Here is a 13,819-nt window from a genome sequence, read left to right on the forward strand (position 1 = left end):
GGCGCTGGGGCGCAGGGGCGCGCATGCGCCAGAAGGCCGCGCCTGCGCAGAGCGGTGCGGGGCGGCAAGATGGCGGTGAGCGCGCGGAGGTGTGCCGGGGCGGGCGGCGCGAGGCCGAGACACGCTCTCCGCCTCACGAGGTCTGCTTTCCACACAGGACAAAGAGAAGAAGAAGAAGGAGAGCATTTTGGATCTGTCCAAATACATCGACAAGACGATCCGCGTGAAGTTTCAGGGAGGCCGCGAAGGTGAGGACCCCGCCACCCAGCACCCTCCTTGAACAATTTAAAATAAATAGTAACATCAATTATCATAACTTGCACTTAGGCAGCTCGTTCAATGAGCAGACACGGCTTTAAGCGCTTTAGATGGACTAACTCGTTCAATCCTAACACCGGGAGGTAGGTACTGTTGTGCCCATTTTGCAGACGGGGAGACTGAGGCACAAACTTAACGCAAAGTCACAGCGGCGCGGCCAGGATCGGGATTCACGAGCTCGCTTCCTTTGCGGTCTTGTCTTTCCATCTCCTGCCAGGGGGAGGGGGGCGCCCCGGGGTGGGGGGGCCGCCCCAGCACCTCACTGGTTTGCCGGCTATGTTCATGCCCCCCCTTCCTCAGCCTCACCGCAGTTGACCCTGGGGACCTGATAGGTCCTGGGCACTTCAGGATTTTGACTTGCATCCCTGGCCTCTACCCATTCGATGCCAGTGCCATGCACTACCACCCCCCATCCAAAAACGTCTTAAGTCGTTGGTAATTAATGTAGCATTGAAAACTAATACAAACGTGTTGAAAAGCAAAAGATGTGTCTCATTCATATATCCTGGCGCATGGTGTAGATTGAGTTAACATTTGTTCAAATTCAGAGTCTTACTTCTACCAAATACCTAGTCTAGCTATCACTGCGCTGCATTGCCAAATTCCCCTGGGGGGCAAATTCGCCCCAGCTTGAGAATGGGGCCCCACCTTCAGTCTCCTCTCAGAGGGCAGAGGGACCTGTTAAAAACAGAAACTGAATCTCAAGTTGCTCCCTGCTGACTCCTCTTTCTTTTTTTTCTTTTTTTTTTTTTTTTTCACATGGGCAGGCACTGGGAATCGAACCCGGGTCCTCTGGCATGGCAGGCAAGCATTCTTGCCGCTGAGCCATGGTGGCCTGCCCTGGTGACTCCTCTTTGTTTAAGATAAAAAATGGCCTGTGGGGTGGGGCGTGCAAGGGGGGGGGGGGGTGCAACCTGTGAAGCACGTGTTTTTTCTTTATCTGGAATGTTTGTACCAGAATAACTCCCAGAGTCATTCTCTTTCTCCCAGATCAAGGTTGTTGTCTCTGGGAAGCCTTCTCTGCCCACCTCCATCCTCAGGCAAGGCCCTTGGTTATAGGTTCCTGGTAGTTGCCTATCACAGTTTGCGAGTTTATGCTCCTTAATATGATGCTTAATCTTGCAGCTGACTCTTTGACTGGAATCTAAAAAATTCTACATGGTAAGTGCCCTGAGGATAGGGACCAAGTCGAGTTCTGCTAACTTGTGTGGGCAGTGGCTCTGCTGTCTAACTCTGGGTTCTGGTTCTAACCCATCAATTAGATGGCACAGGTTAGAATCCCAGCTCTTCCACGCGCTGGCTGTGGGACTTTGCACAAGTTACTATCCTCTCTTAGCCTCAGTTTCCTCATTTGTCAAATCCTTATCAGGTTGTGGTGATAATCAAAGGGCATAAGGCATGTTTAGCAGGGTACCTAGCACATAGCTTTTTTTTCTTGTATAATATATATACAAAGCAAAGAAAAAAGCAATAGTTTTCAAAGCACTCTTCAATAAATAGTTACAGGACAGAGCGTAGTGTGGGACATAGCTTTTGACCACATTTCATTTATTCAGCAAACTTTGAGCCTCAGTTTCTTTATTTCACAGGACAGATCTCCTGATCCCTTCTTCCCCAAGGTATAGGCAATTGGGTAGCATCTGAGATGTTGAAAACACAGCGCTTGAAAGAGTAGGTGCCTGGCAGAATTTGAATAGAATTTGAATCCAAATAAATGTTGGCTCAATTTATACTATGCTGGAACTGGGATATACGGATGAGATACAACTCTTGCTTTTCAAAACATTTGCCTTAGTTTTCTATGCTATGTACCAAATTACCACAAGTGTAGCACCTTAAGCAACAAATTTATGATGTCTTCATTTCTGGAGGTCAGGAGTCCAGGGGCCTCTGTCTCAGAGTCTCCCACAAGGTTGCAATCCAAGGTGTTGCTGTGGGACCACGGCCATCTCAGGTACAGGGTCCTTTTCCAGGCTCACTGGTTGTTGGCAGAATTCAGTTCCTTGAATTTGTTGGACTGAGATCCCTGTTTTCTGTCTAGTGCCCTGAGCTCCCAGTCCACGTGGCCCCTCCACCACCTGGCTGTTTGCTCCTTCAGGGCCAACAGGAGAATCTCGTAGAACAAGTATAGTTACTAGTACAATTATAAAAGTATTCTTTCAAGATAAAAGTGTCTTTCATGAAGTGTAACAATACGCTACACTAATGGAAGGGATTAATAGTAGGGCGATATATGGGGGCCCTGAATCTTGTACATGATTTTTCTGTAAACCTACAATTTCTCTAATCAAAAAAAAAGTGTCCATTCCCTTTATGGGCTCACCTGATTAGTTCAGGCCCACCCCAATTAATCCGCCTTTGGATTAACTCAAAAGTCAACTGATTTTGGAGGGTGCAAGGGTAGCTCAGTGGTAGAATTCTCCCCTGCCGTGCAGGAGACTTGGGTTCGATTCCTGATCCATGCACTTCCCCCAAAAAAACAAACAAACAAGCAAAACAAACACAAAAATTCAACAAATGGTGCTACAGTAATGGGATACTCACATGGAAAAAGAATGAAATTATTTTTCTTTTTTTTTGTATAGCATACAAAAAAAAACAGTCAATGGATTTGGGGACCTTAATTATGTCTGCAAAATATCGTCATCTTTATCACATCACTTAATCACAGGAGTGGCATTCCCATCACATTCACTGGTCCCATCCCGCACCCAAGGGTGTGCCCACCTACCACAGTGCTCCTGTTCCATGAAGGGTACAGCCCCACACAGGGGCCCACTGTGTGTCAGGCCCCAGGCCAAGACACTCACCATAAGCCTGGGAGGTAGCTGTCCTCATGATCCTCATTTTACCAGGCAGGCAATCCAGTAAAAAGACAAAAGAATTAGAGACATGTGCACATAACAGAGCCCTCAGATACATAAAACAAGACCTGATAGAACTGAGGGAAGAAATAGGCTGTTCTATAATAATAGTTGAAGATGTCAATATCCCACTTTCAATAATGGATGGAACACCTGGACAGAAGATCAGTAGGGAAAGAGAGAACATGGACAATGCTATAAACCAACCAGACCTCACAAACATGCACAGATCACTCCACCCCACAAGACATATTCTTCTCAAGTGCACATGAAACGTTCTCCGTGGTAGACTACATGTTAGGTCAGGAGTAAAATCTTAATATGTTTTAAAAGGTGCATATCACACCAACTGTCTTTTTTGGTCACAGTGAAATAAAACTAGAAATCAGCAACAGGAGGAAAATTCAAACCTAGGCAGTCAGGTGGAAGGCCACACCCTGAGCTAGCAAACCTTTTCTGCAAAGGGCCAGAGAGTGAATATCTTCAGCTTTGCAGGCCAGATTCCCTGTCACATCTACTCAACCCCCTGCAGTAAGAAAGCTGCCATAGATAACAGGTGAACAAATAAGCGTGGCTGTGTACCAGTAACACTTAATTCACAAAAACAGGCGGCAGAGCAGATTTGGCCTGCAGACCATACTGTGTGGGCCCCAGCTCTCCCTGGCCACATGGGCACCATGCCATGTGCCTGCAGCATAGTCCTTGCCTTTCAGGGGAGATGAGCAGGATTAAGGATGGGATAGAATCCTTACTTCCGCAAGACAAGACCAGAGCGGGTGGAGGAGGGGAGGAGAGGCCCCCAAAGCAGCATGGGTTGGCATCCTAGAGGAAGATGCCTGACAGATGAGAGGCGCTAGAAAGAAATGTGAGAGATAAGAGTCACTGAAAGACGCATCCCAGTGTGCACAAGTCAGCAGGCTAGAGGGGACAGGTGGGAGCACTGGCCACATGGTGAGGCGGTGGCTGAAACAGACCATTCAGATGAGGTGCCAGGGGGACAAGGGATTTCCAGGAAGGAAGGGCGGATGGGCCAACCTGTCCAGGGGCTCTCGGGTTCCTGGGGAGTGTCACTGACAAGGCACCAAGGAGGGGGACATGAAGATGCATCATGTGGCTTAGGCAGCAGGAAGTGAGCCTAGAGAGAGAAGTAGAGGCACAGCCTCATCCGGAAAGGTTCATGCCACTGGCCAAGGATTTGGAGCCTTGGCTGGGACTCAGAGTATCCATTCTATCTGCTCCTGTCAACCCTCTCTGAGCAGTGGGGTCTGCCTTTGTTCTTTGAGCTCCCTGAGTATTTACTGGGCACTTGCCTTCCGTCCAGCACCGTACTGGGCACTGGGGCTCAGCAGGATGTGGAGGTGTAGCTGTCAGCCTCAGGGAGCTGATATCCTAATGCAGGAGTCGCAGACTACAGCTCACAGGCCACATTCGGCCCACCACCTATTTTATGTTACCCATGAATGGTATTTCCATTTTTTAAATAGTTGAGAAACTAGGCAAAGGAGGAGTATGTCATAACATGTGAAGATTCCATGAAATTCAGATTTCAGTCTCTAGAATCAAGTTTTATTGGCACACAGCTGTGCTGTTCGACTGCATGTTATCTGGCTGCTTTTGTGCTCCAAGCAGTAGAGCTGAGTAGTCACAACAGATACCTGGCCACAAAGCTGGAAATGCTGACCATCTGCCCTTCATAAAGTTTGCTGAGCTCCATTGTAGTAGGAGATGGTTTGGAGTCTGCTGTCCCCATTCCCCTTACCAGACCCCATGCCTCCCTGTCCCCCAAACCTTCCATTGCCCCCGTCCCTAGGAAAGTCGTTCTATGTCTGTCTTGCCAAGGTGAGGGGTGCCCACCCTCTTTCCATCTGCAGCAGCCAGCCCGTGGGCAGAGTTCTCTCATTCCAAAAAGAAAATATTGACTTTACGCCTTCCCTTTTCTCTTATCTTTCCGGTGATTTCTACAAGCCAGTGGAATCCTGAAAGGGTTTGACCCCCTCCTCAACCTTGTGTTGGACGGCACCATCGAGTACATGCGAGGTAAGCCGTGGGACCTTGGGCTCCCCACCCCCACCAACCTGGGGTCCTTTTCCCTTGGGAACCCGCGGAACCTCCACATAAGTTAAGAACATGATGCCTTGTTGACTGGACAGCTCACGGCTGCGTTTGAGCTGCCCTGGTGGTCCTGGGCGTTTCTGCAGAGCTTCCAAAGGCCACAGTCTCGGGGACTTGAAGGTCACAGAACTATTTGGTTAAGTCACCCATTGATCTTGAAGTTTCTACAGGGTACTTAAAACGTGCCCAGCACACGTAAAGAAAGGATGCTTTGCCACTCTTCTGAAGATGGGAAAATGAAAACGCTTTAGAACATCTCTGTACCTTCCTCAGCTCCTGTCCTCCGTGCTAGGCTCCCACTGGGAACAAAGGGTCCTCGTCCCCTTACCCAGAAGACCGACTCTTGTTTCCCTGCCCCGAGTTGTCTTCTTCCTTGGTGAAATCCCAGCCAAATCCCAAGACCCTTCTCCAGACCCATCAGCCAACCGCTTCACCGGGTCAGCCCCACTGAGTCATCCAGGGGATGCAAAGCCTGGAAAATAGGGAACATCTTGCCCCTCGGCACCCCAGAAATGTGGGTCAGGCAAGGTTCACTGTCGGGAAAGGTTAAATGATTTCCACAACCACAGAGGAAGTGCCACAGGGCCGCCTGGGGGAGCCATCCTCCTCTTCAGTCCCCCAGCACCCTGTGAAGCTTAGCGTCTTGTCCCTTACCTTTCCTCCTCTCCCCCCAGGTCTTGGGCCAATCAGGTTTGGGCCCCCTGAGCTGGAACTTGGCTTGCCTCCCCCAGCAAATTACTTTCCTCATGGGAAAGGTCATTGCATGGGGTTGTTAAGAAAATTGTGACCTTCCTCTAAGAGCTTAGGTGCTTACCATGTCTGATCGGTCCGCACAAGTGCAGCTGCTGTGACATGCGCCTTCTCACAGTGCCTGGCACCCAGAGGGACTGGTACACACTGTCAGATAAATCCCACCCTCCTGCCTCACCTCACAACAACCGGTGACAGGCACCGGAACCTTCCCTGCCACGCGGGGGGTCGGGAGGTTGGGTTCAAGTAGTCGTTATTTCTGCAGCAGAGCCAGACATCAAACTGGGTCTCTGGTTTCAAATCCCAGCCCGCTTGGTATCCCCCGCCAACACCGCCTGATAACGATAATGAATTTTGATTGCCCGGTATTTCATGACAGCTCTTCTCCAGCTTGCACTCACCCCACCGTGACAGGCAGGGATGTTGGCAACCATCAGGGCTTCTGGGACTTTGCTTTTCTTCTGAGCGGCCTGCCTAGTAGCGTGGTCCCGGGAGCCCCTGCCGGCTCAGGGGCCTCTGCCTGCAATTAGTCCTGTGACCCAGGCAACTGCTAGCCTTCCCCTGGGCCTCCTTGTTCTCGTTTGGAGAATGAGGCCAGGCTGGGCATGATTATTTCCAGAGCTCCTTCTGGGCAGATCAGCTCAGGGAGAAAGGCTGTGCATCTGGGTTTCCATGTGGTCCTTGAGTGGCTGGAAGGGCTCTGACTTACTGTCCCACCTGGCAAGCAGGGCATAGCACCGTGGAGTCCTCCCCAACCGGTAGGGAGCTCCTGCCTCTGGGTACATCTCCTCTGAGGTCCCAGGGCTTCCCAGCACCCACGGGTAATGGTGGGGGCAAGTGGGAAAGGTAGTCTTCCCAGCTTCCCCTGCGATTCAAGCCGGAAGCACTTGCCTCCCCTTCCAGCTCAGCCATCCACCCCGAAGCCCCCTGTTCTCATCATGCCTGCTTGCTCCCCCACTCTCCCGGCATAGCTGCCTGACACCCCATCTGCCCCTCCCTCCAGACCCCGATGACCAGTACAAGCTCACAGAAGACACCCGCCAGCTGGGCCTGGTGGTCTGCAGGGGCACATCTGTCGTGCTCATCTGCCCCCAGGACGGCATGGAGGCCATCCCCAACCCCTTCATCCAGCAGCAGGACGGCTAGCAGGGCCTTGGTGCCAGACGAGGGCACAAGCGGGGCCCGGGTGGCACAGCTTTCTACGGACTCAGAGCTGCTCCTTCCTGCGCCACCCACTGGGACAGAAAGTCTTTTCCTTTTGTATGGATTAAATTTTTGTTTTCTTAATAAAACTGCAAACCTCAAGTGTTAGGGAGGCGTGGAGTTCTCTCGGCCATGATTTTCAGGGAAAACCTGGGTCCCAGGGATTTAATTCAATTTATCAGCTTGTGGAGCGCCGGCATGGTCTCTGCTGGTCCTGAGGGGTCTCACCTGTGAGTTGGGAGCCTCCGTCCCATGATGGACCTTTCCAGGGCACCCCCTGTACCAAAGAGAGGCGGGGCCTTCATCCAGAAGCCCTGGGGGGTGGGGGTGGTTCCAGAGGACCCTGGAGACCAGGAGCAGCAACGGACATTTTCATTGTTTTTTTCCCTCCAGAGCCACCTCCATACATGAGCCAGAGTGAACTTCTAAAACCTAGTCTGTCTGGGTCCCTTCCCTGCTTAAATCCTCATCATGACAGAACCCCACCAGCCACCCCTTCCTGCCCCTGGCAGGAAAAAAAAAGCTCAGGCTTTCCTTAGGCACCTACATGCCCCTCTTTAGAAAGGTCGTCTTATCATTGGACCCATTTTCTAAATTCTGTGCCCTTGTTAGGGCTCCCCTGTCCCCAGCTGGACTGTCTTCCCTGCTGAGAACAGGGACCGGTTCATCACCTCTGACCAGCACAGAGCCTGGGAGTGAGTCAGAGAGGACTCCCCTGGCAGGAGCCTCGGACTGGTAACCACTCACAGAGGGGGAGGCAGTCGGGTCCAGAATGCAAACGCTGTCAGATTCGGGGCCTGGAAGGGCTCACTGAATTCCCTGAAACCAGCTGGCTGCTGGGCTTATGGCAGATGGCACAGCCTCCCAGCTTTGCAGCAGCTCAGGCAGTATTAGCTCCTGGGCAGGGAATTAGTTATCAGTCATCGCAGCCAGCCCAAGCCTACCGCATCCTTCCCTGCCCGTGGCCTGGCCCTGCCTCCATCTGCCCCCTTTTTGCAGGTCCTGTTTGTGGAGCCAGAGCCCCGAACAGCTGGGGAGCAGGAGAGGCCAGTTCAGGGAGGGCGCGTTGCCGGGGTCACAGTCTCCAGGGAAGGGGCAGCCAAAGTTTGGGTGCACCCAGAATGCTGACATTTGGCCTGTCGTTTTTTTCTTTGTTTTGTTTTGTTTTTTTAATGTAGAAAAGCAGTTTATTCTATTATAAGCACTTACACAGTTAGTCTTGGAGAATAACAGGCCTGCTGGTGAAACAGGTCACCTAAAAGGGAGATGGTATCAAACTAGTGGTTTTAGGACTAACTCCTAAAAAAAAGATGCAAACTCTTATCCGGGATTAATTTTAATTTATGTTAAAAACAAATAACAGCCATTGAGTCATTCTTCTCAACTGGACAGGCTTTGTCAGGTAAAAACATACATCTTTACAACTTGATGTGGTCCCAAGTTTAAAAAAACAACCATTTCACAGAAAGGAAAGAAATAATAGGAAATAGCTCAAGAAATATACTAACGAGCAAAAATAAATGGGGAAGAGGAACATGTAAAATAAAGTTTTGACTTAACTGAAGATACCGAGAGGAGACTAGTCTACAGAGGAAAATGCATCCTGGAAAGTTAGGTATGACCGTTTTAGAGTAGGAACCTCTATGACTTCAATCTCTCCCCTATTTCCTGAATAAACACATCTTGCAGTATTCTAACTGGTGGCTCAGACACCCACCCAATGTGGCTCTATTCCTTATCCACTCTAACCTTAAGTAAGTCTGAAAAACCCGGGAATATAGCATAAGAAGAAAAATGACCACACATACATTTCCCTGTCTGTGCCTACGTAGGACCTGGGTTTGATTCTAGAAAATTCCTGAAGAAAATTTAAATATAAGTTTGTGGCTTTGCTAAGTGAAGTCCCCCAGTTAATACTTAGAAAACACCCAGTGTCTGGGCTAATAGCATTGTTGATGATAACCAACAGAGGGGTGGCCCAATGAAGTCTGTGTCTCAAAACCAGTGTTAAATCAATCTCACGGTTGAGAGGAAAAAAGGGGAGTTTAAAATCACAAGTGCAGACATATGTAGGATCCTTGTCCTGGATCCACCGACCTGCCGTAGCTTGCCATTGGGGAGCAGTCACCCCCATGCCAGTCTGACAGATTAGGAGACCATGCAAGGAGGTTACACCGAGTCTGGTCAGCGCTGTCTGCCCCAAGCCCGAATTCTCTGCCATGCATACCCAGCCAGCCTGTCTGAGACCAGAGGCCTCAGTCCTTGGGGTGGGATAGGGCTGCAGGGTCTCAGAGGCCAGTCAGATCACAGGAGGGCCTCCAGGGACCAAGAGGCAAAGGAGGACTGCTTCTCCAGATCCTGCTTATATACTGCAGGGGAGGACACCATCCCTGGCATTCCCCACACTTGCTGTGGGAACCCCCCAAAACAGCTCCCAGGCCCAGACCCTATCACCTACCCCCATCAACTCCCAGCAAGCTCACAGGACAAAAGCTGCCCTCCGGAGCCTCAGAGCCCCTCCCACCACTAGTTACGTAGCTTAGAGTGAGTGACACAGCCTCTCGGGTCCAGTTCCTTCTCTCGGTGTCTGAGCATGGGCATTGGGTATCCTCTCTGTGACTGGGGACCAGGCCAGAGTTGTAAGGGGTGACAGGAGCACAAGGTCCAAAGACAAGAACAGAATGCTGAGGGGGCCCAGGAGAGGGAGACCCTGGCTCCCTGAAGATTCAGGATTCCCCAGAGCAGGGGATAAAATGCGCCCGCTCCCTCAAACCATGTCTGCCTAGAAAGCCCCTCTGGCCTTGTTTCATTAGCATCAAAAACTTGAAATCGCCAAGCTATGGAGCTGGGGATCCTGAGCCAATTACAGACCAGCTTTTTACAAAGTGGTAGACCTCTCTGTGCAGTGATGGATTCAAGTTAGCTGCGGATTGTTTGCAGCCCCTCCCAGCTGGCAGGGGAGCCTTTTCTTCTCTCAAATCTGGGCTAGCCTAGTGAGTGGCTTTGACCACAAGGACATGGTGGAGTGGCACTGTGTGATCTCAGAGCATAGTCCTCCAGGGGGCAGTGCCAGTTTCCCAGAGGCTGAGAGGAGGAGAGCTGAGGCCTCCGAGCCCCAGCCAGCACTGCCCACCCAGGCACAGGCAGGGGTCTCAGCCCTCCCAGCCCGGCCCATCCTTCAGGTGGTTGTGACCTCATGACTCAGCCCAGGCAAGAGCAGCAGAGAAGCTTCCTAAACCCACAGAGCCATGAGAAATAAATCATCTTACACCACTAAGTTTGGGGGGATGTTTGTTACACAGTGATAGGTCACTGAAACTTGCTGACAGAGTCCTGTGACAAACTGCAAAGTGAAAACACCAACTCAAGCACAATAATACATATGGTATTTGGTGGAATGAACTGTGAGCCCCGATTTGGACATGTTCTCCATCTTGGTCCACGTTCTGGTCTCTGGTGCATGCGGACCCACTGTAAATAGGATGTTTTAAAGATGTTACTTCAGCCGAGCTGGGGCCTTACTGAATCAGCGTGGGCTTTAATCAGGATTATTGGAGTCCTTTGTAAGCAGAGTAAAAGTCAGAGAAGAAAGTTACAGGAAGCAAGAAAGCTGGAAGTCAATGGAACCCAGAGAAGGGAAAAGATGCTGTCATGGGCATGGCCTTGTGACGGAAAAGCCAAGGGCCAAGGGTGGCCGACAGCCAGCCCCAGAGTGCCGCAGTCTTTGGAGAGAAAGCAACGCCTTGATGACACCTCAATTTTGGATTCTTCCCGACCTCAAAGCCATGAGCCAATAAATTCCCCTTATTTAAGCCAAACCATGGTATGGTACTTGTTTCAGTAGCCAGGAAACAATATACTGCCATTTATTAAAAATTATCATTTAAAAACAGATCTTCTGTCTCTGTGTGTATAAGTGTGTAGAGAAAGATCCAGAACGGCCTGTATGGCTTAGGATTGAAGAAGGTGGTCAAAGCGGGACTTCAGCCTGCAGTCCAGGCTGTAATATTTGACAAGGAAAAGACGCAAGTCAGAGAGAGTATGGGAAAATAAGAAATGGAGGGGGAAATGGAGGAGGAAATGCAGGGAAACAAGGAAAGGTGAAGCAGAAGGGAGAAAGCGATGGGCAACGGGCCATGACACTGGGTCCCCCAGCCCTCACCCAGCCTCCCCTGCAGCTGGCCATGCCCTCAGGAGGCTACCCAGTGACCCCTGCCCATGCATCAGAACAGGGTGTGGCAACTAGGACTCACGGCTCCTAGGTGTTAGTGGAGAGGCAACAGGTATTCTCCAGGGAGGCTGTCCTCTGGGAGACATTGCTGCAGGGAGGGGCAGGCCCTGGCCGAAGATCACCAGGACACCCTCTCACAACGGGTTCCAGAGTCTTCTGAGGGTGGCCAAGATCTCAAGGGGGCCAACTGCAAGCCCTGACCCCTACCCCAGCTGCGTGGTGCCTGGATCTGCCAGCTTCCACCTTCCAGCTTGCTCGGCCTCCCCCAACCCCCCCGGCAGTCTCTTTCATTATCCCTGTTTACAGATGAGAAATGGGAGGCCCAGAGAGGCTAGGCACCCTGCCCAGGGTCACACAGCTGGATTCTAACCCAGGTGCCATCCCCACCACCACATCCTACCTCTGCTCCCAAGCTGTCCGAGGCTCCCAATTGCCCCACCTCGTGGGTGCAGAAACCGAGATCCAAAGCTAGTTGGGGGAGTGGGCACACATGGAAGAGAGGGACAAGTAGGAAAGAAGGAATGACTCGCCTGCCCGCCCTGGCCCCAAGAGCGTGGGGAAACTCAGTCACCCTCTCTCTCATGGCCACAGATCAGTTCCTGCTGGGAATAGCCAAAGGGGGACCTCCCTTCAGCCCGGAGCCCCAGCAAGAGGACCCAGCCATGCCATGTACCTCAACCTGTGGCCCCAAAACCCAGACGTCTGCCCGCGGGTCTGGGGCACATCGCCTGCCAACCTTAGGTCCCAACTACTACTCAAAAATAGGGAAGAAGGAGTCCAGTTTTGCCTGGACTTAGACAAGGAAATGGACATAAAAGGAAAATGGTAAACAGGGCAAACTTTGCCACTTACTGGGGGGGTGTCTTAGATTAAGAGGTTTGTTGATCTGGGCTCAGGGACACCCAGGGTCAGAGAGTGAAGCCACCCCCAGGATGCAACCCTACTGCCTCTCTCTCCCCCACCCCCGTCCCCACTCCCAACACCTCCCTCCCTGCTGCAAACCCACCTGAGCCCCCACTGTCTGCAGGAATGACTTAGATGCTTCCACTTCCTTCCCCATCACCCCAGAAGCTTGGTGGGGGTGGGTCACTGCCGTGTCCCTGCACCAGTGTCCAAGAGAGACCCAGTAGGTACTCAATAGCAATATTTGTTAGTGAATGTGTGAGTCTCAGGCAACTTTGCCTCCAGAAAACCACATTTCTAGTGTGCTAGGCACTGAACAGGGCAGGTGCAGAGAGAGGAAATGGGGACATCCAAGAAGTCTGGGGGACAGAGCCTGGCACATGGGGACCTGGAAGGCAGACGACATAGGAAGTGAAGCTTGAGACAGAGATGCCCCTGGATTCCCAGCCTTGTTGCCAAAAATGTGTCCCTTTCCCTGCTCGCACGGCTCCCCTTGACCTCACCATGAGGTGTCTCAGTGGCTCCCCAAGCTCATGCTCCCTCTTCCCAGCTTTCCCCCTCCCAGGAAACAGCTTCACAGTTTCCTCCTTGCTCAACCCCAAAACCTTGGGTCACCCTTGCCTCCTCTTTCTCACCCCCCCACACCTCATCCATCAGCAAATGCAGACAACTCCACCTGAAACATTGAAGGAACAAATAACACAATCGTACACAAACCCCTTTAGAAACTAGAAGAGGAGGGAACACTTCCCAGCATCACCAAAACATGTCAAAGACATTACCAAAAAAGAAAATAGCATACCAGTATCCCTCATGAATATAGATAGAAAATCCTTAATAAATTGTCAGTAAATTGAATCCAGCCACATAGAAAAAAGGCTGATACATTGCAACCAAGTGGTCATATGACCCAGGAATGCAAGGTTGGTTCAACATCCAAATATCAACACTATTTGCCACATCAACAGGATAAACCAGGAGTCATCTCAATTGATAGCGAAAAGGTATTTGACAAAATTCAATACCCATTCAGATAAAAAACTCAGCCTCGAGGAATAGAACGGCACTTCATCAGCCTGATCAAGGGCAGCTATGGAAAACAACAGCACACCTCGTTCTAGATGGAAAAAGCCTAATCATTTTTCCCCTGAGATCAGGAAAGAGACAACACTGTGCTAACAATCCTAAACAGCGTGATAGGGCAGGAAAACAAAAGAAAAGAAAGATCAGAAAGGAAGAACTAAAATGGTCTCTGTGCAAAATTGATCTGAGAATGTCCACTGCTGTCTCTCTCCACTGCACCCAGGGATTCCCTCACCTGACAATGATCATCTCAGCCTCCTCTTGTCTCCTTCCCCTCCCCAGACCCCATACAGTCCAGGAGCATATCACATACCTGCTCAAATCTGCCCCATCACATTAGAACAAAACCCAAACT

The 13,819-nt window shown here is 50.9% G+C and overlaps 1 protein-coding gene across 1 annotated transcript; it reads left to right on the top strand.

The window, feature by feature from the left end:
- Positions 1-45: 45 nt before the first annotated feature.
- LSM7 (LSM7 homolog, U6 small nuclear RNA and mRNA degradation associated) lies at positions 46-7,359 on the top strand. Its single transcript, XM_077119546.1, has 4 exons — positions 46-75; positions 158-248; positions 5,148-5,219; positions 7,048-7,359. Exons 1-4 carry the CDS (start codon positions 70-72, stop codon positions 7,188-7,190), a joined length of 312 nt encoding a protein of 103 aa, XP_076975661.1. The 5' UTR covers positions 46-69; the 3' UTR covers positions 7,191-7,359.
- The last annotated feature ends 6,460 nt before the right edge of the window (positions 7,360-13,819 follow it).

The sequence above is a fragment of the Tamandua tetradactyla genome, chromosome 11 (assembly GCF_023851605.1).
Source record: "Tamandua tetradactyla isolate mTamTet1 chromosome 11, mTamTet1.pri, whole genome shotgun sequence".
NCBI classification, from domain to species: Eukaryota; Metazoa; Chordata; class Mammalia; order Pilosa; family Myrmecophagidae; genus Tamandua; species Tamandua tetradactyla.